The sequence below is a fragment of the Silurus meridionalis genome, chromosome 1 (assembly GCF_014805685.1).
Source record: "Silurus meridionalis isolate SWU-2019-XX chromosome 1, ASM1480568v1, whole genome shotgun sequence".
Lineage (NCBI taxonomy): Eukaryota > Metazoa > Chordata > Actinopteri > Siluriformes > Siluridae > Silurus > Silurus meridionalis.
The window spans coordinates 26771730-26793790 of NC_060884.1; the positions used below are offsets into that span (position 1 = coordinate 26771730).

Here is a 22061-nt window from a genome sequence, read left to right on the forward strand (position 1 = left end):
GCCTTTACTTTTCTTAAAAACTGTACAGTAAAATAACTTGAAATTCAAGACTATAATAGACAGGAACACTGATAATGAGGATTTTTTAAAAGATTGAGCAAACCTTTAAAGAAAAATGTTTTATGTGTGTTTAAATGTGGAACATGATTGAAAATGCAGTGATGCTTGGAGTGATTTTGCCTTTACTTTTCTCAAAAACTCCACAGTAACATGAGTTGAAAATTAATACAATAATTTTAAATGTGGAACATGATAAAAAATGCACATGAGGTTTTGAGTGATTTTGCCTTTACTTTTCTTCAAAACTCCACAGTAAAAAGACTTGTAAAGGGACACTGTAAATGAGAATTATTTGAAAGATTGAACAAACCTATAAAGGAAAAGTTTAATGAGTGTTTGAATGTGGATTAAAAATGCACTGAGATTTGTAAAATTTTTAATGTCTTTTTGTTTTTTGTCTTTTTATATCGGAGACGCCTTTCTGAAGCGTCTTTCCATGTATTTTGACCGCTCCCACCACCCATACCGTAAGTGCACGATTAGACGCGCAACACAAAACAACGTGCGGCTGTCTTAACCGTGTATTTGCAGGATGCGGCTGTTTTAACCGCAGTGAATCCGGTGCTCGGATAATAAATACATATCCGTGTAGTCTCAGTGTGGAATAACTCGAAACACAGAGGAGGGTCTCTAAGACTGAGCATTTTCATTTCTGTTCGTTTCTGCACACCAGAATGCTGAACATGATACTTTCCAGGAATTCTTTAACTTTTAGAGTCGTGCTGCTGTCATGGTGGATCCATCACTGCACTTGGCAAACGGTAAGTAAAGGCAATGACCTGCTGGCTGTAGTCTAGTTCACTGTGAGATGAGTTTACTGTGAGCTCCATGGGAGAGTTTTGGTGGAAAGAGAACCGGAATCGTTGTCACTGTATCTTCTCTTGAACACTTCCTTAAAACCTCGAAGTGTTTGCTTATGAGAAGCTCAGGGTCAGTGCACTCGACTGAACAGAATAAAACAGAACTACACAGAACAGAGAACAGTAGAATAGGTAAAAATATTAAAATATGCCTTTGTATAGTGGAATTAGATTTGGTAGAATATCATAAATAATAAAAGAATAAAAAAAATAGTACAGGGTTTGATAGAAAATGAAATAGAATGTATTGTATCCAAAGTATAACAGAACAGAAAAATGGAATAGAAATTATTAGTACTAAAGGAGACCAAACAGAATAGTAACAGAACAGGTTAAAATAGAATAAAACAAAACAGAGTACAGAAGAACAGAATGCAATCAAATGTTATTTATATATATATATATATATATATGTGTGTGTGTGTGTGTGTGTGTGTGTGTGTGTGTTTATACATATACAGAAAAGAGAAAATAGAATTATATAAATAATACAAACAAAACAGAATAGAATGTAATACAACGAGAAGAGAATATAATGAAACATAATAGAACAGAGTCTGAATAGAGCTCAGTAGAGTTAAATAGTGCTTAATATAATATAGAACCAATAGGACCCATTATGAATGGAGAGTACAGAAACAAACTCGAATAAAAAAAAAAATCTATAATAAAATACACTGGGATAGAATAGATTAAAATGGATTTGAACAGAACAAAATAGAGTGACTGAATACCTAATATTTATATTATTTATTTCTAATGCTATTCTAGGAGTTAAAATTAGGAATGAATACAGAATTATACCATATCATAGAATAGAACAGATACAATAGAGCAAAATTAAACAGAACTTAATAGATTATAATATTACAGAATATCTCTACTGACACTAGTATAGTGAAGTAAGAATTTTCTATTTGCAAGAATAGAATTGAATCAGATAAAACAGAATACAATAAAGCAGAACGAAAAAGAATAAATGATAAATAAAACATTACAGAAGTGAGTTGAATGTAACAGGGATATAATAGAAAGGCATGGAGTAAAACAGAATAAAACAGAATATCTGTCAGGTTATTACAGCTGAAACTATGTTTTCTTGAACTGAACTGGACAGGAAAACAAAACACAATAAAACCAGTCATTGTAATATTGCACTACAATGAATAGGGTTGCACATAATATGAAAAGATAATAACAGAAATAATAGGATGCTTTATAGAATAAGGAGGAACAGGAATATTGATTGATGTGTAAGCAATGTAAACAGTAGTACAGTTCAGTTTGTGCTGCTCACAGTGTCATGCAGAAATCCACCGCTGCTGTGTGAAGTGTCAGGGTATGTGAATGCGCAAATGCGTAAGAGAAGTAACGCAATGGTATCAGTGTCTGCAAAGAGAATAATTCATGTTGTTTCATGGAGAGTAAAGCCACTGCGTAAATGAACATGCTGGCAAGTATATAACGCTGAGGAGAACTGCTTTAGTGGTAGTGCTTATAGAAACCCACTGTGCACTTACATGTCATTAATATACACAATAATACAATTAAAGTATAATAAAGTGGGGATAAAATACAGTTTGCATTATTAATCACAAATTAAAAAAAAAAAATCGTGCTTTGGGTTGACATTTGTGCGAGCTAGATTATACTAGCAAATCTTGTGGAAATATGGAAAGAATAATCCAAAGGTTTTATTTTCAACCAACATGCATCAGTTAACTTGTTCATTTGTTCAATATTTCATTAAAATATGCCTGTGGTATAAAGTTACAGGTTTTGCTGGATGTTATGCTGTTTATATAGCTTAAAAACTAAATTAATTAACTTAGAAATGATTAGATGTGCTAATTACAGTATGTGTGCAGGCTCCATTGTGTTGTTGGCAGCACTGAGGTTTGTTATATAGTGAATAATTTAGTAATGCAGCTATAATTTCCATTTAATAGCTATGAAAATGGCATTACAGTTTATATTAATACCATCAACTATCTTAAACAATATTCTGATTTATATAAATGGAAAAATGGCAAATTCAAAGTACTTCAACTTACGTCTACGGCTAAGTAGCAGCCAGGTGCTTCTAATTAGATAGACTCGATTAATGGATCAATAGCAAGTGTGTCAAACTCTGTAAAAGTCCAAGTTTTAACATTTTGCTGGTCTGGAGAATTCAAGTGTGTGTTAACACAATGCCATGGAGGAAAAACATAAGTAATTATCTTATAAGACCAACTGTTGCTGCCAATAAATCTGGGGAGGGGCCATTTTTAAGTCAATTTAAAGGCCATCAATCTACAGCGTGGACGAATATTTACATGTGAAAAACCTTTTAAAGGTTTATTATATATTAAATAATTTATGAATCCAGCTATAAATTCTAAATAACATTTGTTATGAAAATACCATTTAAGTTTCTAACAATGGCATCCAAATTTCTGAAATAACAATTTAATTTATAGAACTATAAGACTTTTGGTAACAATGTCCTTTGGACATACAAGACGCTGCTTCACTCAGCGTTTGGTAAAAACAAGACAAAGCATATCATCGCACTGTCAAACATGGTGGTGGAGGGGTGATTATTAGGGCTTGTTTTGCAGCCACAAGACCTAAGCAATTTGCAGTCTTCAAGATGGCCATGAGCTCCTCTGTATACAGAAGTATTTTAGAGTCGAATGTGAGACCATCTGTCCAAGCAAAAACTTTGCTGAAACTGGGTCATGCAACAGGACAGTGATCCTAAGCACACCAGCAAGTCTACAACAAAATGGCTGAAAGATTAAATAATCAAGCTGTCACAATATCCCCAGTCAATGACCAGACCTCAACTCGACTGAAACGCTGTGGTGGATCTTTATTGGTCCTGAGCCCCAATTAAAATTTCTTTGCATTTACAGTCTTGTTAATCATAGCCTTTTCATAGCATCCTTTCTTTTAAACTCTATTTCACATGTAAATGTATTTATTAATATAATCACGTTATATAAACGTCATGTATTGTTATATCAGACAGTTATTTTAATTTCTGCTTAAGCGCATATACATTTTATCTTTACATTTCATCTTTACCACTGCTGGATTCTTCAGATTTTATATTATATCATTCCCACCTCTCACCCTTAGGTCCTTCAGTACTCCTTCTCACGTCATTTTTACCTTTGCATGACTTTTCCTTGTTGCCATATTTTAAGTCTAAGCTAAAACTGCAGCATCTCTTGCTGTTAGGAAGAAAATAAAAATAAATAACAAAATAATTACTGATTATTTGTTAATGATCTTGTTAAACCAGACAAATGACTTGCCTCAATTTGAACTCCTCAAAACCTAAAGCAGCCAAGAGGGCTCAGTGGAAATAAATGCCCAGCACTTATGTTTATCGTCATCTGGATCAACTGGCCTGTACACTGGCAACAAACTGCAGAATGCCAATTCAGTGTGCCCGAACAGCATGACCTTTGTTAAGCTGTCCGTTCTTTCATTTTGTCTCCTGTTGAGGTGTATTCCACGAAAATTCATGCTGCTCTAATACCGAAAGCCTGCTGTCATGAGAATTAAATATCAGCAAGTCTGCATTTTTAGCCTAGCTTCGTCAAACCCATTAATGACAGATCTTACAAAGCTTGCACTTTGCATTAATGTGATTCTTAGGGAATCTCACACCAAGGACGGCTGTTGTTCTTTCGCAGAGACGGCGCGCTATGTTCTGCACTCATGCAAGTAATGGTTGAGTGTTTTTTATATGCAGATCTTGGAATAATGGTAACAGTCTTATAAAACACTCAGTGTAGCATAAGTAGGGAAATGTATAGAAGGGAATTGTTATTTGACATGGGACTTGAATTTAAATGCTTGCATGAACTAGTAGTGGAATTTCAGTGCATTGTAGAGTTTAGGATTTAACATTACATCAATGTGATTTAACTAAATACCACCAACATTCTGTGGTTAACATTAACTGAATTTGACACATTGTACAATGATTTACACAGCCCTGCTCTTCCTTATTCTGGAGACAGGTCACTTAATGAATCATCCATGTACCAAGTTCTTACAATAGTGGCATTAGGGCTGTCATACTGTATAAATGTAATTGATCGAAAATCCTAAAACAGTAAAAATATGTATGAGCTGTCTCGCAGCCTATTGTATACATGCATGTTTGGAGTGCACACAACTGATTAAACTGCAAATTTAGTCTATGTAAGTCTTATGTCTTATGGGTTAGAGAAAATGAAGTAATATTTGAACATTTACATGCAACATGTACATGAGCTGCACATGCCAAGCATGCATAAGGTTGGGTAGCATTATTTAATACAAAGGACCAAAAGGACCAAATATATACATTAACAGCCACTGCATTGTAGGAGCTTCGTGGAAAAATAACACATCAAAATATATAACACATTTTGAAATCCAGGCTTATGTTTAAATAATGCTGTAGGATTTAATTTGAATTCTGTCAGTATATCAAAAAAACTGAAAAATAAAAAAAATAGAATTTTTTTTTACATAAAGCTCTGTGCTGACTCATTGCTGCTGTGGAGGACAGTCTGACCCTTGTACTACCTCACATGTCAACATGGGCATGTGTAAATAAAGGGATGTTCTAATAAATTAAATTAGTTCTTTCTTTCCTCGTGGCATATTGTTTAATTGACCATTTCCAGTCAAAAGAACACTGGCTATTTAACACTAACGGAGAAAACTGATTTCTTGTTATTCAATTAGTTCAAGCCTGCAGTTTAAAATTAAGTCTTACTTTTGACCATGACTAATTACAGCCTACAGCAATGCTAAGGACAAACTGACTGTTTATATATATATATATATATATATATATATATATATATATATATATATATATATATATATATATATATAAAAGTTCAAATCAATGCTGTAATGAAATGTGATTGTTGCTTGGTGAGTTCTCTAATGACTTTTCTGAATGGTGCTTCATTTCCTTTTATAATGTTTTTTTCTCAGCCTCAGCCTTGGGGCAGTTATATGTTATCTTGCCAGCAGCAGAATTCTTATCTAACTATTAGTTTTCTCCTTTGTCTCACTCCTTCCTATGTTTAATGTCAATGGCCAAAAGACTGGCCAATCGATTTTTTTAAGCGAGAGGAAATCAGGCCAGGAGCCACATGTTAGTTTGCATTTTTGATAGGATTGTGTAGACTCATTATGGGGTCCAGTGCTAAGCTAGAAACATTTAATTAAACATATTCTTACCATCCACTTTAATAAAAAACACTTGTACAACCTCGAATTCATGCAGCTTTTCAATCAGCCAATCAAGCAGCAGCACAATTATAATATCATGCAGAACGAGGTCAAGAGCTCCAGTTAAAGTTAACTTTAATTGTGGCATGGTAGTTAGTGTACTTCAAATACTGCTGATCTCCATGGAGCAAATGGAAAAGGTGCTGTTTTCTTGTCAGTTAAAAATGTTTACACAAAAAATAGTGTAAAACATACTACATGCTGTGTGTGAGGGGTCTGGTAAGCAGAACCTTAGGTGAATGAGGTAAAACAGAAGACCATATTATGTTCTATTCCTGTCAGTAACTCCTGGGTGACATGCTTTTCTGCTCACAGTGGCTGTAATAAGTAACTGTTTGAGTTACTATATAATTTGTGGCAGCTCAAACCAATCTGGACTTTCCTCTGATTTTGCATCAATCATTCTTTTCACCCACAGAACTGTCCCTCACTCATTTTGTGCTCACTCCATTCTATATAAACTCTAGAGCAGTGATCCCCAACCTTTTTTGAGCCACCGGTTCACTGTAAGAAAATATTTTCACAGACCGGTCTTTAAGGTGTGGCGGATAAATACAACAAAATAAAATGATACGACTGGCATAAAAACTGGTATTTTCTAAATATAATAAAAAACATGAATCCACTGTGTTGTTTTATTTTGCTAGCTTGGGGGTTTGAATTTAGCGGTAATGTATTATGTGTTAGCGGCCGGAGCAGCCCCTTCAAGAATGTAGCGGATGGAGGAAAGACATGTGACCAAGGCATCTTGACATGCATCAAGAGTGAGTCATAGACAGATGTGGTGGAGGGAATCCGGTAATTTCCCAAAATAAAACATTGTTCAGAATCAGATAATAAATAAACGGAAATAATGTAAGTTATGTATCCTTTCTGTGCGGCCCGGTACCAATTGACCCAGTTGGGGACCACTGCTCTAGAGACGCTGATGTTCAGTCCAGCCCATCTAACAACAACATCCAAGCCAAGCGGAGCTACTGCTGCTTTTATTTTTGCTTTTATTTTTATATTTTGTGTATTTTGTATTGTTCTGCACTGTCTTGTGTTGTCTTTTGCACTGTCTTGTGTTGTCTTTTGCACTGTTTGCACCAGTTGCACACATGCACTTTATGTGGTGAGGATCTTAGTTCCTGGCCCTTTGTTCTTCTGTACTGTGACTGTTGTTTTTATGTTGTTTTATGTAGCACCTGGGTTCAGGAGAAACGTCTCATTTCACTGTATACTGCATCAGCTATATATGGTTGAAATGACAATAAAAGCTTCTTGACTTGAAGGTGAAGGTCGCAGAGACCACATTTTTGTCTGATAATAACAAAAAGGGAAAGTAACAAATTACATTTACTTGTTACTGTAATTGAGTAGTTGTATTTGTGTACTTCTACTTTTTAAATTAGTCTTTAAAATCTGTACTTTTACTATTTTACTTCAACACTTTAACTAACAACTGCAACACAGATGTCAGTGATACAGACCAAGCTGAGATTAAAATGCCATCAAATTAAATGCTGTTTAATGTGTGTGCTCACTGTCTGAATTCTGAATTTGCATTTGCAATTTCTCTCATTATCATTGTTTTGCTGCGAAAGTGCATAACACACATTAGACTTAAGTCATGGACTGTAATGTTTTTTGTTGTTGTTATTGCACTTTAATTTGTAAAGGTGTTCCTTCAATTAAAAACAACTATTTTGAGATTTTTATTTGTCTTTTTTAAACCTAACTAGAATCCCCCACCCCACCCCACTGTTAAAAATAGTAACTGTCAATCTTTTCTTTGAGTACATTTCAAATGAGTTACTTTTACTTGAGTAGATTTTTAGACCAGAAGATTTACTTGTATGTAGGTCAAATTTTATTGAATTGAACTTTTACTTGAATAGAAGATTTTATTACTCTTTCTACCTCTGGATGATAATGACATGGACGTTAATTTAAGCTCTTGACTTGCCACATGATTGACTGATTAGATAACTTAGTGACTATATATACAGGTGTTACTATTAAACTGAATGGTATTTATGTATAATACACTGGTGTTCATTTGGAATTTATTGGGTTCTGCAATTTCCACTAAAACCACCTTGGTGGGAGTTTTCCTTATAAAGTTCTTGTCCCTGTTCTGACCGTAGTACAGGCTACACAGCAATAACAGGTTTATGATAATAAGGTAATTCTAATACATTATCATCTTAGTATTAAAGGTTCACACAGGATCTTGTAAGAAAGGTATTAAGGTGAGATATTAACTTAGTTAGATATACAGATATACAGTAAGATAAGTATATACTGTAAGATATACAGTACAGACCAAAAGTTTGGACACACCTTCTCATTCTAAGAGTTTTCTTTATTTTCATGACTATGAAAATTGTAGATTCACACTGAAGGCATCAAAACTATGAATTAACACATGTGGAATTATATATGTAATTATATACATAACAAAAAAGTGTGAAACAACTGAAAAATGTCATATTCTAGGTTCTTCAAAGTAGCCACCTTTTGCTTTGATTACTGCTTTGCACACTCTTGGCATTCTCTTGATGAGCTTCAAGAGGTAGTCACCTGAAATGGTCTTCCAACAGTCTTGAAGCAGTTCCCTGAGAGATGCTTGGCACTTGTTGGCCCTTTTGCCTTCACTCTGCGGTCCAGCTCACCCCTAAACCATCTCGAATTGGGTTCAGGTCCGGTGACTGTGGAGGCCAGGTCATCTGGCGCAGCACTCCATCACTCTCCTTCTTGGTCAAATAGCCCTTGATGCCTTCAGTGTGACTCTACAATTTTCATAGTCATGAAAATAAAGAAAACTCTTTGAATGAGAAGGTGTGTCCAAACTTTTGGTCTGTACTGTAAGTTCAGGGAAAAAAACACACTGTTTGAAAAGATTTATTTGATATTTGGAAAGGACTCCCCAAATCAGTTGCTATGCGAACATCAGTTCTAAGCACATAGACTTTCTCGGTAACATGGCAAACATGCAAACGACATCTGTTGTTATAATGCTAAGACAGAAGGAAAACAGGAAGATTAATGATACAGCTTGCTACTGCTGGGCATCTGAAAAATTCCCAAATGATTGTATGTTAAAAAAATGTGCATAATGCATGCTGATCAAGCACTAAATTAACAGCCACAATGCAAAAACATCATGTTTGCAAAAGAATGAGACATAATTCTTTATTATATAATGAACATATTAAATGCTAGCTTATACAAGAACACTCGTTCAGTTACTTACAAAGTGGCTGTTTAATCAAAGAATGACTGATCACCTTCATGTACACCTTTCGCAGGAATCGTTTTGCCCGTTGAGGTCAATGCCACCTACAGCTTCACCATCTGCTCAAGGGCAAGACATGACAAGGAGGCTGCTATTTTACTCTCTCTCTCTTTCAAATGCACATCCAGATTCCCCATACATAACCATTCTGCCTCTGGGTGATTTCCACTAGCTGTAGACTGTAGCTGCACATTGTTTGTAATGACCGTCTGCTTTCTGTGTAATGTACATGTTTACCACTTTGTCTTAACACAACTGTCAGAAATGTTGTGAACAGGGCCATGACCATGAGATAAGAACGTTGCCTCACTGCTTCTCTGCTTTAACACTTGGCACAACACAATGATCGGCAAACAACCTGCTTCTTTTTAACCCCAGGCACAGTTTTTTTTCTTTCATTACCATTCACTCAACTCTGACTCATTATAGCTTCTTAATACAGCGAGGAGTTGAAATAGAGGCTATACACAATATAAATGCAGCATTGCTCTTCATTCCTCTATAATGAATAGAGAGAAAGACAACCCATGCTAATCCTATTCATTCTAATTGGTTCTCTGTGTGTGTTTCTTGAGCTCTCTCTCCCTTTCTGTATTTATCTTAATGCTATACATGCAATATTATGAATATTAAGAGTAAAGCGGATTGTGGTAGGTTCATGAATTCCATGTAGTGTTGTATGCGCTTATTTGTTCTTAATTATTTGTTCTTAATGTGCTTATTAGATTTTAATTAGTAGGTATCTCAACATTTGTCCAGGTCCAGTTCCATAGAAAATGACTGCTTTTTAATGAGATAAACTACACCGTAGGATTTGTCACAGAAACTAAGCTGGTTAATGTTTAAGAACAAAAATAAACTAGGGATTATAGCATACTCTATGTACATAATTTGCTGTATATTATGTTCCATTTCTTTTAAGAGATAAAATAAAGTGTTTATACAGCTTTATAGTAATACTAAATCACTTTTGACAGGGGGAAGCAATCCATCCATTGTGTACCATTGTGACTCAGCATATGAAGGCTAAGGAGCAATGCAGAAACACACGTGAACAAGAGTACCACAACAACACTACAGTGACTGGTAAGTTATTTTCAATATCTGTTTGAGATCTCAAAGTATGGCTGCATTGAAAAACAAATACTATGTCAGTTATAAAGCTCAGATGAGTGGAATCTTTCACTCAGTCACTGTGAGGATGGTTTCATGAATGCCCAGTTTTGACACCACTCACTACTTTCTTTGTCAGCCAGAAGTTTCCAGAGAAAGCTAAATGCTGTCGAGTACCGTCAGAGGTCCCTGAATGGGGATTTTATGAATCAATCAAGATTTAGGATATAGCAGTTACCTGAGTTGGTTCAGTGTTTACTACGACTCCATAGATGCCCTGGAATGAACCTAGCATTATTATGGCCAAGCAAATTTCTACTCTGCAAATATTTTACATTGGCATGGCAACAGCACTGGCCAGATTCTGTTCTGCTTTTCAAATGCTATATAAAAGTCCAGGAAATACAAAACAATCCTAAGGAAATGTGTTTAATCCTTAGCAGTAAAAATGCTAGACTGTAGGAGAAATTGTAATGCCAGGAGTGGCTGTATTATTATACAAAAATAACCTGTTGCTATTAACCAAATCACTTTATTACCTTTAACATTTGTAATGGTAAAGGAATTGTGACCAATAGCATCCATTTCTTTTATTTGCAACAGCCTGCAATATTTTCTAACAGAGCTGCTTAGTTAGGAATTTAAAACACTGACACTCACAAAGACAGAACAGTCCTTGTAATCCACCCAATATCCAGTGCTAATAAATATGACCTCTGTTTGTCCCGCAAGCTTTGTGACTTAATGTCATACGTTTATGACCCAGATAAAGAAGGTGTAGCACATGCACAACCTTTTAGATTCACTTCATTTCTCCTGGGTTTTAAGATGGTATCACTTTCTGTAAGGGTTGTTTAAAGCTGCTATGGATTTACATTTGTTGTCTACATAGCACACTCTTTTTAGATCACATGGCAAAACAGCTGTTCTTACTCAGTATAGCATCTTGTTTGTGACAACCGGGGTGGCTTGTGTGAAATGGCTAGAGGAGCTATCTTCCAAAAAAATCAAGAAATAAATAAATTTATAATAAAATATATTATTTCTGCCATTCACAAAATCTTATTTGCAGCTTTAAGAATCATCAGCAGTCATAAGTTGACATTAAGAGAGACTGTGGGCTAAGAGTAATGAGCCCTGTGCTGCAGCAACTCCACCAGTCATGTATTGTGATTACAGAGAGTGGCAACTCCTATATTTAGCTTTATTTTCGGCTAGTATATCTTTTTAGTGGTGTTTTAGTGGTGTTATGTCATAAGTAGTACCTGGGCTGGATTGCATTAATTTATGGATGAAACAAATAAATAAAAAAATAACCTATTGTAAAAAGCTTTTTGATGTTAGCATTCTCTTAGGCTACACATTGCAAGTTTTTGTTGCCAAGGTATGTGTAAGATCAGACATGCAACGGTGTCAGATTTCATTAGTATGCCGTGAGCTTAGGATGTGCGCATCCCAGTGATTGCCTCCTACTACAGTTTATGTTTTTAAATGTGCCAATAAAATATTTACCAGAGAGTCTATACAATTCATCAGTCTTGATGTCAATAAAAACGTATGAATGAATGAATTCATCAGATATCTCGCTGTAATATAACACTGTTTGCATAACTCACACTCTTTCAGCAAAGTCTGTCTATAAATCTGACCTGACACAGAGCTAATAAACAGATGAAAGATGATATGTCAAGTTAATGTCTGTTAGGTATACCGTACATGTATTGTTTTATTAAATTGAAATATGAATGCTCATTGGATCAACTAGTTGGATCGATGTCATTTTAAGTCCTGCCTGGGTGCAACATTTCACCAGGAGTTAATGGTGTATGAGTAACTGAGTTTCACACATACCAAAACATCATCTTGAGCTTTTTTGGAAAAGTGCATTCTTTTCTTGTCCTGCATATAATGTGGTACAAACATTTTTTATAACTTTATTTATCTTCATTTACACACTGTAATCTTCAAAATAGTTCCCTTGCACTGCAGTACATTGCTCCCAGCATTCCTGCATTCTGGAAGTCTTCTTCTTGAAGAGTCTAAAGCACCTTGGATCGTCACAGTGTTGTCAAAACGAAGAGCAAGAGCTGGATCTTCAAGAGGGCGAAATCTGCAGGAGACAAATCTGGCCAGTAGGGTGTGTGTGGAAGTGAGATATGTGGATTGTTCTCCGAAGATCATCATGCACAAGTCTTTTGTCATCTTCCATTGAGGTTCTTCCATTCCTGAAGCGCATGTTCTACTCAAAACACCTCGAACGACTCATTGCAGCATCCCCCTATGTCAAACTTATGTCATGTCAAAAGTCTCTGTGGCAGATTTGCCACGTTTTACGCAGAATTTCACTTTTACATCAGAACAATTTACTCTTTGTTCTAACTTGCTGTTAGATTGCTGTTATGAAACTGCAGGCATGGTAATGCATGTGGTGAGACTAGCACCAGTTAGTCTCAAAACCTTTTGATACCACCTTGTAGATGCATGACATCCTTTAATAATAACTGGGAAACCCTCAGCACCTCATAACCAGCTGACGCTTATAGAAAGACTCATGGAGATGACTGATACCTCAAACTTAAACATATCTGCAAATTTACCCTATTTAATACTCATACTGTCTATATTGTCTCACATTGTCTATATTATCTTGTATATCCTGTTTCGTCTTGTATAGTCCAAGCTCAATGTGTTGTGTTATTTATGTCTGTACTTTTGAGAGTCACTAACGCTGGATTCAAATTCCTTGTGTATGTCAACACACTTGGCCAATAAACCTGATTCTGATTCTGATTTTTTTTTAAATGATTAAAATATCTTAAATACAAAAATATCTCAATCATGGTTTACAACTTAGCTGTACTTTGGCACAAAATGTCAGACCTTTTAAAAGATGATGTTATCATCTGATGTAGTCTTTTGATGCTCATACATATAACGAGAGACAGAAAATGTAACAGAAAGCCAGACCACCACTCAAAGCTCCTACCAGCCAGCCTTGATACAGTAAAATTGATTGGCTATGCTTGTTATTCGTCTTCGATTATGTAAAGCCTCTGCTGTACAGGTCTCTGTAAATGACTTAATTAGTTACTTCAGAAACAAGACCCTTATCGAATGAGTACATTAATGTAAATCCCGTAATATGTAACATGTAAAGTATATAAGGAATATACACATACATATACCACAATTCTTCTGTATTTCTTTGTATTGTTGCACAGTTGTTTTGGTGCCTTTGTTAGCAGTATAATCAATGCCACAGCAGGCCATGTTCCTGCATGATGTCTCCAGGGTTATAGGTTCGATCCTGAACCGTCTAGATGGTTCTTCCTGTGTGTGGTGCGCATGGTGCACGGTGCTGGACAGGCATTCCATCCAGTGTGCATTAACTATGTGATCCAGGATAAAAAAGTGATTTTTTTATTTATGTGATGAGGCCAGTCATTTTGGCAACAATCAATAAGACTAAAAGTAGCAAAGGTTTTAAGGTATATTATAAACACGAGTTACCTGCACCTGGTAAATTGGCCTGTTTGCCTATAGACAAGAAAGTAAAAAGTAATTATTAAATGTAATCAAGTGTAAAGATCTTGGAGATTAAAGGTGGTATTTCAAACAGAAGATGTTTAATCATGGCTACTGATGAGGGAGGTGATTACCACCTGAGAAGATCAATATGACCCAGTTCTTTCACTGTAGTAACTAAATGACCAAACCAGTGACTCATAAAAGTGTTTGTCTGATTGATTACAGTATATCACAGGTCTTAACTCTTTGCTAAGTTGAACTAATTTGCACATGTTGACCTTTTCAGCATTAATGCCTGAAATGTAAATTTGTAACAGAAAGTGGGGTGTATATTTAAAAGTATATATATATATATATATATATATATATATATATATATATATATATATATATATATATATATATATAGTGAGAAAAATAAGTATTTGAACATCCTGCTATTTTGCAAGTTCTCCCACTTAAAAATCATGGAGGGGTCTGAAATGGTCATCGTAGGTGCATATCCACTGTGAGAGACATAATCTAAAAAAATAATCCAGAAGTCACAATATATAATTTTAAAACTATTTATTTGTATGATACAGCTGCAAATAAGTATTTGAACACCTGTCTATCAGCTAGAATTCTGACCCTCAAAGACCTGTTAGTCTGCCTTTAAAATGTCCACCTCCACTACATTTATTATCCTAAATTAGATGCACCTGTTTGAGGTCTTTAGCTGCATAAAGAAACCTGTCCACCCCATACAATCAGTAAGAATCCAACTACTAACATGGCCAAGACCAAAGAGCTGTCCAAAGACACTAGAGACAAAATTCTACACCTCCACAAGGCTGGAAAGGGCTACGGGGAAATTGCCAAGCTGCTTGGTGAAAAAAGGTCCACTGTTGGAGCAATCATTAGAAAATGGAAGAAGCTAAACATGACTGTCAATCTCCCTCGGACTGGGGCTCCATGCAAGATCTCACCTCGTGGGGTCCTAAGGAAGGTGAGAAATCAGCTCAGAACTACACGGGAGGAGCTGGTCAATGACCTGAAAAGTGCTGGGACTACCGTTTCCAAGGTTACTGTTGGTAACACCATCCCTACTGTGAAGCATGGGGGTGGTAGCATCATGCTTTGGGGGTGTTTTTCTGCACATGGGACAGGGTGACTGCACTGTATTAAGGAGAGGATGACCGGGGCCATGTATTGTGAGATTTTGGGGAACAACCTCCTTCCCTCAGTTAGAGCATTGAAGATGGGTCGAGGCTGAGTCTTCCAACATGACAATGACCCGAAGCACACAGCCAGGATAACCAAGGAGGTCTGTAAGAAGCATATCAAGGTTCTGGCGTGGCCTAGCCAGTCTCCAGACCTAAACCCCATAGAGAATCTTTGGAGGGAGCTCAAACTCCGTGTTTCTCAGCGACAGGCCAGAAACCTGACTGATCTAGAGAAGATCTGTGTGGAGGAGTGGGCCAAAATCCCTCCTGCAGTGTGTGCAAACCTGGTGAAAAACTACAGGAAACGTTTGACCTCTGTAATTGCAAACAAAGGCTACTGTACCAAATATTAACATTGACTTTCTCAGGTGTTCAAATACTTATTTGCAGCTGTATCATACAAATAAATAGTTAAAAAAATCATACATTGTGATTTCTGTTTTTTTTTTTTAGATTATGTCTCTCACAGTGGACATGCACCTACGATGACAATTTCAGACCCCTCCATGATTTCTAAGTGGGAGAACTTGCAAAATAGCAGGGTACTCAAATACTTATTTTCCTCACTGTATATATATATATATATATATATATATATATATATATATATATATATATATATATATATATATATATCCCAATAATTATAAATGGGATTGACAGAAAAGGGTTATATCATTTCCAAAAGAAAATTTGTTTTAGTGTTCCTTTGTATTAAAATGTTGATACAATAAACAAATAAACTTGATTCTCAAATGTGTTGTTTTGCACCAGGAAAATGGTAATCCAAAGTTTAAAGCTTCTAGCCTGAGGATAAGCCTTTAAATTAGTTATATATAATGGCATTCCATAGACAGGGATAGGAGACCTAATTAGGAAGACAAGCTTATGAAATCCAATCGCAATAACTACAGTTTGAGATGTTTACTCTAAAAATGGGTAAACTTGCAAGCATTTCCATTTGTATTTGGGTCAGTGTGTAACACATAGCTCTATTAATATCTCAGTAAGTTTGATGAAGTTTGATTACAGTGAAATGATTGACAATTTACTCATTTATAGTTGTAGGTATTAAAGATTAACGTAGTCAGTAAAGGAAAATGATAGATGATGTATAAAATGAAGTAAACAGCATACACTGAAACAATGATCCATTCTAGAGGCTTTCCATCTGAGCCTCATGAATATTCACCATGTGTTAATATTAATAAACTTTTAATAAGCATTCATACTTTAACTTATAGACCTTATGTCTGTTCACACAAGTAATTAAATTCCTCTCAGGTGTGTAACTCAAATGGTTTATAATAATGTCTGGACACGGACGTGATCAGTCCGCATTCAAGCTCGTAAGATTTTAATCAAAATAAATCCTGTTTATTTTCAAGGGTATTTATGTGTTTATATTGGTTTAATACAAAAAAGTTAAAAGACAATCAATCTCAGTTTTTTTGCACATACACTACATGGACAAAAGTATTGGGGCACCTGACTTTTTTTAACTAAATCTGGTTCATTCCCAAACTGTTAACACAATGTTGGAGGCACATGATTGTATACAGTAGGATGTCTTTAGATGCATTACATTTTCACTTTTTTCCCCCAACCCATATGTAATCAATACATCAATAATGTATCAAAAAGTTTCGAGACTGTTGATGCTAACTGGTGCTATTCTGACCACATGTTTTCATGTGGCGATCATGGACAGCAAGTTAGAACAGAAGAGCAAACGTATAATCCTGCCTGAAACTGAGCAAATCTGCCATAGGGACATTTGACAGGGTTTGACAGAATGATTCGTTCAAGGTGTTTTAAGTGGCATGTCCATTTCAAGAGGGGAAGAACATCACCAGAAGACGACCAGAGATCAGAAAAACTTTCAACAAACTCAACCCCTGAAAATGTCGAGGCCATTTGGCGACTTGTGCATAACGATCGTCGGAAAACAATACACATGTTTGATGTTTGAAAGATGTGGCTCCTGCGGACTTCGCCCTTTTCCAGAAGATAAAGATCCAGCTTAAAGGTCGCCATTTTAAAACCATTGCAGATGGATCTCTGACACACTTTGAATGGAAGGCTTCAGGACATTTTCCAGAAGTGGCAAGAAAACTGGGAGCGCTGAATTGAGCGCTGTGCAAGGGGACTTTGTGTGAACGTAGATAAATAAAGTACTTTCTTTTAAACAGAGCTAGTCTTGAAAATTTGTAATACCACCTTGTAGATATTTTGCTGTAGCATTTTACACCAAGGACTTCATTGGTGTCCTACCTGAATCAGTTCACCTCTTAACATCATAATTTTGATGCTACAGCTATAAAAAGCATCAATATTATGGAGAAGCGCAATATAACAGAGTGCTGCATCACAGACAGGTATATCATGCAATGAGAATAAATGCCATTACTTTAACTAGAAACCCAATGAACACAATTCAACAAGCCTGCTGTCATTGCAGCCACAACTGCACCGTCTGCATATATCATCTCTAGCAGGGGATTTCCAGGTGATTTGGAATTAAAAGTCAACATGGAAAAAAAACCTAAAGGTATAAATGGTTCATGAAAAAGCTTGAAAACTGTTTTGAATAGTTTAGGCTGACTTTTCCTCGCAATGTCAAGCTTTTCTTGAAAAGTTCACCTTGTAAATGTCCTTATAAGTATATCTGCGACCAAATCAATATCTTGTTTGTCAGCCATTGTGGAAAACAGTTTTTGAATCCATACAAATATATTCAAGCTTGTGCAGTTTGCTACACATGCGGGTTGTGAGCTCTGACTAGTGAAGTCTCTGACCATCCAATAAAGAATGTGAAAATGTCGATGTGATTGGACACCTTTTAGAGGGTTTTGGAATAATCACATAGGAATATAAAAGCAAAAGTTTCAAGCTACATTGATTGTGAGCTATAGGATGCCCATTGTGTTTACGGTGAAGGGTCAAGGCAGATAGATTATCTTTGACTCCAGCAACACGTGATGTAATGGTTAAAATGGGTTTGGAAGGAATTTACAGTTGGATACGCTACTCCTAACAGAAGCGAACTCGAAAGAATGGCAAGTCACTGACATTTTGTGTAATGTGTATGAAGGAATAAAAACAAATCCTTTCTTTACAATAAGACCAGACATTAAATTGGGGGAAAAGTTAGTCACTGTTTAGCTGTCATTTTCTTCATTTAGTTCAGTCAAAAGCCCATTTATTTATGCCTGAGTTGTTATTAATGTCCTCCTTTCTCAGCTAAATCTTTACAAACTCCCTGATAATTTACAAGTGAAGAACATTTATCAACAAATGCTTGTGTGTAATAAGAAAATCAGCTTTACTGAAGTGTTTGTAACTATTGTAGAAATATTTAGCTCTGTATAGCTCTGTTGTCATTTTCACATTTACATACCAAAACCGTTGATAAACAAGGCCCGTTTTGTTCATCAGCAGTGAAGCTAAACATAGTCAAGGTTCAAATCCTGCCACTGTTTAACTGTTTAACATTGCCAACCCTCAACTGCTCAGCTCTGAGCTTCAACTGGATACTGTCTCTTGGGATCAAGATAACTCACTTGGGATCAAAGGGCCTTCCACATTCATTTGAATTAGACTTGAGTTTTTAATTTGATTTTGCCAACTACTGACAAGCAATAATGATGTTAACAAAATAAACAACGCTTCAGATCATTTTTCTAATGTTGGTTCTTGCATCTGGAGCTCTGTGTTTGAGGAGATCAGGTTACCCGAATTCCATTTTGTTTGCTATTATGGACAATCAAATTTAAAACTGCAGCGTATATCACATAGAACAGCAGTTCTCGCTGTTCTATGTGATATACGCTGCAGTTTTAAATTGTAAACATTGTTTTTAAAACATCAAAGTTAAACAGTGATGACCATTATCATTTTAGAATTAGAATTTATATATATATATATATATATATATATATATATATATATATATATATATATATATATATATATATTAGTACACCCTAAGTGAACACATCAAAAAACTGTGTCCAAAGTGTCAATAATGTGTGTGAGCACCATTGTTATGTAGCACTGCCTTAATCCTCCTGGGCATAGACATTTTTTTTTTTGAATGGACATACTTGGCCACTCCATCACCTTCACCCTGAGCAAGGCATTTGTCATCTTCAAAGTGTGTTTGGGGTCATTATTATGTTGGAAAACTGCCGTTGGTCCCAGTTTCTGAAGGGAGGGCATCATGTTCTGCTCCAGAATGTCACAGTACATGTTGGAATCCCTGTTTCCCTCAATGAACCGCAGCTCCGCAGTACCAGCAGCAATCATGCACCCCCAGACCATGATGCTACCACCACCATGCTTGACTGTAGGCAAGGCACAGTTTTTTTGATGCTCCTCACTGGGGCATCGCCACACATGCTGGACACCATCTGAGCCAAACAAGTTTATTTTAGTCTCATTAGACCACAGGACATGGTTCCAGTATTTCATACTCTTGGACAGGTCATCTTCAGCAAACTGTTTGCAGGATTTCTTGCGAGCCAGAAGAGGCTTTCATCTAGGACAACTGACTTGTTGCAGTGTGCGGCGTATGGTCTGAGCACTGAGAAGCGGACCTTCATGCGTCTGCTTTTCAAGCCAGCCTCGGCACCTGACGCACAGCATGAGGACTCTACTACTTTGATCGATCCTTGCGAGGTCTGTTCTGAGTAAAACCCTTTTAGAAAACCTCTTCTTATAGCCTTGGCCATCTTTGTAGAGTGCAATAATTCAGGTGCTATGTTGAATAGTCAGTGGTTAGTATGAGAGAATTGTACTTAAAGCAGCAAATTTTTCATCACTTAGGGTGTACTCACTTTTTTTGACAGCTTTTTTTGACAATAATGGCTGTTAGTTGAGTTATTTTCAGAGAACAGTAAATCTGTACTGCTATACAAGCTGCACATTGACTACTCAAAAATATATTAGTTTTATTTCTATAGTATTGTCCCTTGAGAAGAACTCTGGTTACAACCTTTTAGTTAAAAGTTCAACATCTGAACCTCTACGCTATCACTTCCAAATAGGGAAATGTAGTTCTTACAAATGTATTTTCTCATTTAGTCATATTTAGGTCAATTTGGATGCAAAATAAAGATTCACTATAGATTGTATGGTGGAAAGTCTATAACGAAGAATCTAGAGCTATAATAAAATAAAAAGCAAAGAAGCAAAGGAAGAAGGAATGAAAACACTTGTTAAAGTATGCTGAAATAAGTAGAACATTCAATATTAAATGTAAAACACACACACACACACACACACACACACACACACACACACACACACACACGCTAACATCTTTATTACCCAAATAGGGCAAATAGATCACTTAATTTAATCCATTTCATTTATGAAATTTAAATGTATTAAAATATTATTTAACCAAACAGGCATTTTATTTAAAATTGTTTTTTATATGTAAACTGTTCAAATATTGATGATCACAAATATGAATAATAATTAACTGTGAATTCCGTTACACCCCATATATCAGTCAACCTCCGATAAGTTGCAGTTTGGAACTCACGGCTCCGAAAATTCGCAAATTCAGCAAGTTACGGATTATCTTAAAATTCATGGAAATCTGCAGCGGGACCAAATGTTCAGGAAAGTTAGGAGTAACATTTTAACTATGTTTTTTTCTATGTTTTAACTAAAGTTGATCAGGTTGTTGATTGTGGCCTGAGGAATGTTGGTCCACTCCTCTTCAATGGCTGTAAGAAGTTGCTGGATATTGGCAGGAATCCAGCAACTTTTATTATTGTGGTGCCTGAAATAAGAATCTCGCCATGCATTCAATGTTCAATCCCATGGATAATAAAATGACTCAGTCTAAAACTCTTAAGCATTCAATTCCTTGTAAGTAGGAGTTTTTTCCTTACTGGAGCCAGGAACAAAGAACAGCACCAGCTCTATATACGCATTACTGAACCTATTTTTGCATTATGTTTATAAAAAGATTGATTTGTTGATTATTTGATTATCTGTTTGATTGGCACACTTTCCTCAATTGTAATTGATTAACTGCAACCCAAAACCCTTAAGAATTCTTCCTCTTCTTTCTTTCCAGCCTGTACCTTCTGTACTGTCTTTATTTTCCTATCCTACATACATTCCTATCCTATATACATCATCACAAGGTTACTTAGGTGAAAAAAAAAATGCTTGGGAACGCCTTGCATTGTACACGCTCTGAATCATGTGTAAAATCTGGCCAATAGGCAGTCGTGCATCGAAAACACTTTGGAAACAAGTGTCCAATCATGCCATACTGACCAGTCCCTGCTTAGTGTGTCTGAGCACAACCTGCATGCAGGACAGAGGAGCTTAGTGTGTCTGAGCACAACCTGCATGCAGGACAGAGGAGCCGGGAGTGGCGAGGTCATAGAACCTGACAAAGGACAGCGGGCTGGACCAGTCCACATCGTTACAAATGTCCTGAAGCGACACTCAAGCGGACCAGGCTGTAGAGCCCGCCATACCCTGGGTGGAATGAGCCTTAACACCGAAAGGAGTGGGAAGACCAGAAGACTCATAACACAGACAAATGGCATCCACAACCCATCTACTGAGCATCTGCTTATTAGCCGGGAAACCTGTGGAGGCCTGTGAAGTCGATTTTGCTTTTCCTGGTTAGGGCCTAGGAAAAGAGGAGGGCAGAATGCCTGCAAAACGACAAGCAGGCACCTTAGGCACATA

At 36.2% G+C, this 22061-nt stretch overlaps 1 protein-coding gene across 1 annotated transcript in view; it reads left to right on the plus strand.

Annotated features, from left to right (window-relative positions):
- Nucleotides 1–574: 574 nt before the first annotated feature.
- ghrhrb (growth hormone releasing hormone receptor b) overlaps nt 575–22061 on the plus strand; it is a 47230-nt gene continuing 25743 nt past the window's right edge. Inside the window, exons 1-2 of the mRNA XM_046847318.1 lie at nt 575–821; nt 10470–10578. Of these exons, the coding sequence (XP_046703274.1) occupies nt 735–821; nt 10470–10578 (196 nt within the window). The 5' untranslated portion in view covers nt 575–734. The remainder of the gene's footprint in view (nt 822–10469; nt 10579–22061) is intronic.